We start from the raw sequence: 8,450 nt of genomic DNA, 5'->3' as shown, positions 1-8,450 counted from the left end.
CCTTGGGTCATTATCATAAGTAAAAAGTGATATTGCTATCAGCTACTTTAAAAAAGTGGAACAATTTAAAAAACAAAAAGAGGCAAAGAACTCCTCTTACGTGTCACCACTTTCTTCACAATTGGTGTATCTCTCTCTTGCCCGTCTTTCAGGACTGAGATGGTGTAAATGTATTCCACGCCTGGAGTCAGGCCAGACACAACGATGCTTCCTGACTCTGAGGTCACTTCTCGTGGTGCTTCCCCTCCCTGGCTTGGTCGTACACCCAGCTAGGAAAAAAAAAGCAAAATAAACACCAAGGACAAATATTTCCAGAGTTGGGTTACTGCTGAGAGATTGTGGTTATGCTTTGCATAATGTGGACCCCTCAGGAACTGCACTCTGCTTTTAGTTGGGAATGAGTTGGGACCTTACTTTAGCTCTATTAAATAATGTAGCTGGAAATTCCCTGGAACTGGGGGCGGTGGGGGAGGGTGCCACTTAGGGGAAGTATCTTCCAAAACTAAGTCAAGGTAGCTTGTAATGGAAGGTTCCAGAGAAACATCATTACATACTGTTTTGCTTGATAAATAATCTCCTGGTACAAACCAGAAGTACACAAGTGCTTTGGGCCACATGCCGTTCATTTCTTATTTTCTTTTTGCTGGAAGAAATCCTCTAGTTCTCTCTTTAATGAGTTATTAGCATTCAACTTAAATGTACCAGTCCCTGTAACACTTTGTACTTCAAAAACACTCCTTTTAAAGAAGGACAGCTTCAACTGCAGGCTGATATGTTACAAAAGAAGAATTAAGATGAATGTGCCCTTAATTTTCAATCCTTTCAGTATGTTATTTGAAAAGCCTAGGTAATATCGTGTCATCAGTGTTCAGCTCTAGAGACATCCTTAGTACTTTATAAGGCTCCTGAAAGTCAAAATGACACTATAAGGGAAAATTTAAAAGGTATATTGACAATCTTCAAAAAGGGTTTCTTTATATTTAAGTAGCAAAATCATCAATATGCCATTTGCTTATTTCGAAAAAGAAATGATCTTTGGTATATTTTTTTAAACAAACAATCATGGGGATTTAGTCTTGATTTTCAATTATAATAAATATTTCTCTCTCCACACTCTAAATGCCAAAAAAAGGAATTCTTTTAAACACATTCATTTGTATTCATCACTTCCCTAATACCATTACTTTAAAGAACATGTATCCAGATATCTATAGGGAAGACCTTAATCTTAATGTCTATTAAGAGATTCACCTAAGGGGCTTTGAACAAGTTGAGATGAAACTGATTGGATAAAAATGTGATTGTTGAGTGACTCTGAGTTTAATTGGTCTCCTTAAATTGGTTTTTGTGAACTTGCTGATATCTATTTAGAACAACACAACAAGAACAGTTTCCCTATATATCTTTAAATCTAACTCCCTGGGAGAAAGGATAGAGAAAACAAGATAACAACTAACAGTTCCATACTAATGTTTTCCTCTTTGCAAAGCACTTTCACTGCCTCAGTCCATCTTTCCAGCAATTCAGGGAAGCAGAAGTATTGTGATGCCCTGACAAAGTGGTCAGAGAGGTATGAACAGAAACAGGACGAAACCCAAGTCTCCTGACTCCTGAGCATCCTGTTTCAACTACATCCAGAAACACGAGGGCAACCCAGGGCTGGATTACAAGGGATTAGGAACATCTGCAATTTACCTTAAAACCAATCCTTGGAGCAGGTGTCCATGTAATCACAATGGTGGTTTCAGTCACTTCTGTGTGGTAAGGTGGGATGGAGCTCAGAGGCTGCACTGTGAAATGGAATCAAAGCATGTGTTCAAGCCTTAGAATCACAGAGAATGCAGATAACAAAAATTTTTTTTTTAATCTTTTGGCCGCACCTTGCGGCATGTGGGATCTTAGTTCCCCAACCAGAGATCGAACCCGCAACCCCTGCAGTGGAAGCGTGGAGTCTTAACCACTGGACCGCCAGGGAAGTCCCGATAACAAATATTTTTATCGAGAACCTCAGTTTTAGTCAGCTAATGGATCCAGAATGTGACATATGTGAAAATTTGGAGTAGGTCAATGCCTCTCAACCTTTCATGGGCCTCACAAATCATCTGAGACCTGGCTAAAATGCAGGTTCTGATTCTGTAGGTCCACATGGGGCTAGGTAGTTTGCATTTCTGTTACGCCAGTGTTGTCAGTCTGGGAATCACATTTAAGTAACAAGGAGCTGGATGACCACAGAGGACCCTTTTAACTCCTTGGATTCTGAAATTTGTGTCTTTTCATCATGTTTGGGATTTGAGTTTGATGACAATAACTTTCCCTATATCATCAGTATAGAATCCCATATAAAAAGTAAAACTGGTCATCACAAACTGATTATCACTCCGCTTCTTAACCATTATTTTGAGAACAATGGTTAAATTATAGATGATTATCTAAAAATAGCTATATGCTGAATCACTCCATAATGATGGCCAATTATTTTTGGTTGCAGAAAGAGATGCCTTGTGAAAGGTAAATGAAATCTGCCACCATGGATGCACTTATAAATTCTAAAGATACTTTCCTTAAATATGTGATTATTCACTCAGAATAATCACACTGCAGAAATTTAGTATTCTGCCACTGGAATTAGGAATTATAATAAAAGTTTATTTCGAATCTCCTAGCATCCTGACATCACTGCTATTTCTTAGTGAAAATAATACTTTAAAAAAAACAAGAGGGACTTCCCTGGTGGTGCAGTAGTTAAAAATCTGCCTGCCAATGCAGGTCACAGGGGTTGGAGCTCTGGTCTGTGAAGATCCCACATGCTGCAGAGCAACCAAGCCTGTGCGTCACAACTACTGAGCCCGTGCGCCTAGAGCCCATGCTCCGCAACAAGAGAAGCCACCACAATGAGAAGCCCACACACCTCAACGAAGAGTAGCCCCTGCTCGTTGTGACTAGAGAAAGCCCACGTGCAGCAATGAAGACCCAACGCAGCCAAAAATAAATAAATTAATTAATTAATTTTAAAAAAATTAATTAAAAAAAAACAAGAAAAAGAGGAAGAAAAAGTATGTGTACATAAATCTGAAATAGATATTTTCAACAATCTTACAAATCTTTTCATAAATTTAGAATCTCTAAAATATAATTGGCAGAACAACTAAATCTTGTAATAAGCATTTCAATAACTGGCTGCTATGGGAAAGGTGAGGTCTCAGAAGGCAAGACATTTGTGTCTGGTGAGTCAAATTCAGGGCTTTCAAGCGTGTGGATGGCCTTGGTCACATGTTTAGCACCTTCATAATTCCTTCCTCTTTACGTCTCAACCAAATTTTTGTGCCCACTGGGGACAAAACACTAGTAAACGCATTTATACTAAATTATGAATGGCTGGTGAGACAAAGACTTATCCTCCAGACTTAGACAAATGAATATTAAGAGTCTTTAAGCCTACTCTGAGAAAGAGAAAAATAAATCTCGTATATTAACACATATATGTGGAATCTAGAAAAATGGTACAGATGACCCGGTTTGCAAGGCAGAAATAGAGACACAGACACAGAGAACAAACATGTGGACGCCAAGGGGGGAAAGAAGGGGGTGGGATGAATTGGGAGATTGGGATTGACATATACATGCTAATATGTATAAAATAGATAACTAATGAGAACCTGCTGTACAGCACGGAGAACTCTACTGCGCTTCGCTGTAAAGTAGAAACTAACACAACATTGTAAAACAACTATACCCCAATAAAAAAAAATAAATAAAACATTTTTTAAAAAAGTCTTTAAGTAGTACTCCATTACTACTCAGCTCCAGTCATGGGAAAATTCAGGCCCAGCACTGCAATTCTTCCAGTGTTTTCCAATCTGGATTTTAATGTGCAATTTTTTAAAAAGTATTTTTATTTATTTATTTTTATTTATTTATTTTTTGCGGTACGCGGGCCTCTCACTGTTGTGGCCTCTCGCATTGCGGAGCACAGGCTCCGGACGCGCAGGCTCAGCGGCCATGGCTCACAGGCCCAGCCGCTCCGCAGCATGCGGGATCTTCCCGGACCAGGGCATGAGCCCGTGTCCCCTGCATCGGCAGGCGGACTCTCAACCACTGCACCACCAGGGAAGCCCCCCAAAAGTATTTTTAAAATACTGCTGTCTGAAAAAATAAAATACATGTGGGCATACTTTGTAATGGCTGCTTTACTGGCTGAACTGAAGTTCTACTGGTTTGGAAAGATGTTTCATGAGTGTGTTATCGTTTGGATGGTATTCTCAGTGGAATTAGGAGGGGTGACCTGTGATGCTTCCCGGAGTCTCTGAAATCATGCACCACTTGGCTGCCACTGACTTTGCCAAAATGCCATGGCCAGCCCTGGGTGACCATGTTAATGCCCACAAGAAACAATTCAGAGAGCAGTCCGCTTCTTTCACTGAACATCTGTGAAAGCCACAATTTTTTCACAAAAAACATTCTCCTCAACTGTCTTAGGCTTTAAGATTGGGTGTTTTCTATTGCTTGAGCCAGCCAGCTAGAACTTTCTCAAGCTTAAGATGATGCTCTCTGCCTGGGAAGACCATTATGGGAAACTCTCCAAACCACAAACCCACAAACTGATGGCAAACAAAGAATGTGACTGTAAGGATGAGCTATGGATTCTGGCAGGTCTTGTTAGGTGAAGGACAGCCTGGATGTTAGAAAAATAAATTTTTCCCTATTTATAAAGGAGTAAGCTGATTTTCCCCAGAAACAGCTCCTCCACCCCCTGCCATGTGCTTTTAACAAAAGTTATAAAACCCAGAAAAGTTATTCCCAGAATTCAGCTTGTTAACAGTAAAAAGCTACAGAAACGTAAAGCAATTTCAAAAATATGCAAGCCCTGCTGATGTTTACAGCCTCAGAGAGTACTTGAAGTTCAAATGAAGTCGTAGAACTCACCGCTTACAGAGGTTTATTTAAATCTAAGCTCGGTTGAGCTATTTTCTCAATCATCTATTCAACAAATATTTTTTGAGGGAGGGAGAGGGATGGACTGGGAGTTTGGGGTGGGTAGATGCAAACTATGACATTTAGAATGGATAAACAACAAGGTCCTAATGTATAACACAGGGAACTATATTCACTATCCTGTGATAAACCATATGGAAAAAAAATTTTTTTTTAAGTATACAATGTGCAAGGCATGACATTGACCTTTATCTAATCTATCAGTTAACTCAAATAAAATTATATTTATCAATAAATGTATTGTGCAGATAATAAAATAACATGTCCAATATATCAGTCTCCAGAAGTACTTGAAATAGTCAATACTGCCCCACCCACTCCATTTAATTATTTTTAGTATCATTAAAAATGCTTTTTCTTAGAGAGATGCAAATCAAACCTACAATGAGGTACCACCTCACACCAGTCAGAATGGCCATCATTAAAAAGTTTACAAATGATAAATGCTGGAGAGAGTGTGAAGAAAAGGGAACCCTCTTACACTATTGGTGGGAATGTAAATTGGTGCAGTCACTATGGAGAACAGTATGGAGGTTCCTCAAAAAACTAAAAATAGAGTGGCCATATGATTCAGCAATCCCACTCCTGGGCATATACCCAGACAAAACTATAACTCTAAAAGATACATGCACCCCTATGTTCATAGCAACACTATTTACAACAGACAAGACATGGAAACAACTTAAATGTCAATAGACAGATGAATGGATAAAGAAGTTGTGGTATATATACACAATGGAATACTACTCAGCCATAAAAAAGAATGAAATAATGCCATTTGCAGCAGCATGGATGGACCTAAAGATTATCATACTAAGTGAAGTAAGTCAGAAAGAGAAAGACAAATACCACATAATATCACTTATATGTGGAATCTAAAATATGACACAAATGAACATATCTATGAAACAAAAACAGACTCACAAATATAGAGAACAAACTTGTGGTTGCCAAGGGGGAGGGGAGGTAAGGGAGGGAAGAATTGGGATTCTGGGATTAGCAGATGCAAACTAGCATATATAGCATGGATAAACAACAAGTTCCTACTGTATAGCTCAGGGAACTATATTCAATATCCTGTGATAAACCATAATGGAGAAGAATATGAAAAAGAATATATATATATATATATATATGTGTATGACTGAATCACTTTGCTGTACAGCAGAAATTAACACAACATTGTAATTCAACTATAGTTCAATAAAATAATAAATAAATAAAATGCTTTTTCTTTTATAGGCACTCTATCAAACAAAAGAAACTACATAAAATATGTCTCGTTAAAAAGTTAAAAAGTAAAATAGATAATATACAGAAGTATACATGGTCAGTAAAAGACTAAATCTACTGAAATTTCCATTCTAATGAAAAGAAGGTCATCTATGAGAAACAGACATTTACAAGAAATGCAAAGATACTGATTTCATGTTAATAGATTTTAGAGTATCTTAGTAACATGTAACATAAAAAAGCAAAATTTAAAGGTTAACTTAGAGATAAAAACAGATTTTACTTGCCTATGATTAGCAGTTACTTAAGAAAAAGCCTTTAGTAGCCAAACTTCATACACGAAATTTAAATGGAAATAAATTTTTAGTAAATTATGAATTCTTACAGGGATAATGTTATAGAGAATTTTCTTTGTGAAATAAATTTCATAGTAATGTAAAACCTAAACTTATATTCACTTTCTGAATGCTTTTTAACATCTACTTTTCAAATTAGTCAAAGAGTAAGATTTGTGGAAAGCTTTTAGGAAATTGCAAGCTAGTTCATAGTTGCAATATATGCTGAAAAAGTATTAAGTTAGGTCCTTCTGGAATTCAAAGTGAGTTAAAAATAAAAATTAATGCTTATCTAGAAATGATGGGTCTCATATTTCTTTGTAATGTAAATGAGTTGCATTTGATAGAAATCAGTTTATGAATACAGTCCTGTATAATAGTGATATAGATATGTAAGAGATTTAAGGCTACTTCCTGTAAAGTGTTGAGCAAAAGACAGACAGGACCAAACATTACTGTCAGTATTTTTCCTTCTGTGGAATTTCAAGAGTAATTTAAAAAAAAAAAAGCTATTCTGTTCTGCAGAAGGTACTTTAATCTGCTGCAGTCAACACTTGTAAAGACATCATTTCCTTAGCTTCTTGTCCTGTTGGTTTCTATTCAACTGGTAGATGTTTTTGTTCCACATTTATTGCCATCATTCAATACCCAAAGTATTAGGATGTAGACAAAGGTGCTGATTTTTTTTCTTGCCTTAGCTAGTATTTGGTAAATTCATTTAATACAGTAGCCTTCAATTTTCAAATAACTGGGTGTTTTAAACAATGTTACTCAAAGTGCTGGTCCCAGAGAAAATAAGGATCTTGGCAACATATGTCAGGTAATGCACTGCTTCCTTCATTAAGAAAACCTTGCTTCAAAAAAGTATCAGCTGAACTAAACGGTGTGCTCCATCATCTACATTCTGACATAAGCTCCTTAGTCCATGCAACAAACAGTTCGCAGACCAGCAATGGGTTCATGGGTCACACTTTGAGTAGTACGGCTTTAAATCTTTTTTTTTAATTAAAAACATTATTTAATCTTGTACAAAGTTTTTTAAGTTAACTTTTTTTTTTTTTTTGGCTGTGCCGAGGGGCTTTCGGGATCCCCAGGGATTGAACCTGGGCCCTGGGCAGTGAAAGCGCAGAGAGTCCTAACCACTGGACAGCCAGCGAATTCCCTAAGTTAACTTTTTTAAAAAATGGATAAAGGAGAGAGAATGTAAATATAGATAAGAACCTATGATATCACTAAGAAAAGACATTTAACCTTTGACTTACGAGTGGTGAAGACTCCAGTGGCTCTGGGGCTCTGCTGGCTGCCTTTCACGGCCACAAGGGTTGCGGAGTACTCGGAGCCAGGCTGCAGATTCCTCAGTGGATACTGCGTGGACGAGGGACCTACGTTGTACTGCTTGGGCTGGCCTCCACGGGTCAGGCCCACGGTCAGTCGGTACCCGGCTATCCGGGCACGAGGTGGAGTCCAGGTCACTATGATGGTGGTGTCAGTTTCATTGATAAACTGGAGGTTGGTGGGAGCATCCAATTCTAGAAAAAAAGATGAAATGAAACACGTCGAGAAATATTTGCACCTCAAAATTATCATACTGAAATCCTAAAGCTTGACCGAATTTTCTAAGTTCTTTCTCCTCCAGGTTGAAACTAAGATCAAAACCTTGGAAATATTTAGCCATGAAGAGATTGAGCGCTACAGAGAACTTTGCAAAACTCTGTGTCAGTCATGAGAAATTGCTCACTGTTTTTGCTTGACTTTGATCCTGTGGGAAGGCTAATTTTATAGCATGGCTTTCCCATCATCCTCAGAAATTACACTAACATACAGAGATGGTAATAAAAAACAAAAACAAATACTTGTGAAGCCACAATTTGCTCTGCTCTGAGCCAAACA

At 37.8% G+C, this 8,450-nt stretch overlaps 1 protein-coding gene across 7 annotated transcripts in view; it reads right to left on the bottom strand.

Annotated features, from left to right (window-relative positions):
- FN1 (fibronectin 1) overlaps positions 1–8,450 on the bottom strand; it is a 69,164-nt gene that overhangs the window by 31,791 nt on the left and 28,923 nt on the right. For all 7 annotated transcript variants that reach the window (XM_060152163.1, XM_060152169.1, XM_060152168.1 and 4 more), the window contains exons 20-22: positions 7,823–8,089; positions 1,696–1,790; positions 101–269 (exon numbers count right to left, since the gene is read on the bottom strand). In XM_060152163.1, coding sequence (XP_060008146.1) covers positions 101–269; positions 1,696–1,790; positions 7,823–8,089 — 531 coding nt within the window. The remainder of the gene's footprint in view (positions 1–100; positions 270–1,695; positions 1,791–7,822; positions 8,090–8,450) is intronic.

Source organism: Lagenorhynchus albirostris, chromosome 6 (assembly GCF_949774975.1).
Source record: "Lagenorhynchus albirostris chromosome 6, mLagAlb1.1, whole genome shotgun sequence".
Lineage (NCBI taxonomy): Eukaryota > Metazoa > Chordata > Mammalia > Artiodactyla > Delphinidae > Lagenorhynchus > Lagenorhynchus albirostris.
Note: the sequence above shows the minus strand (reverse complement) of the source record. Positions and strands in the feature narration are given on the sequence as shown.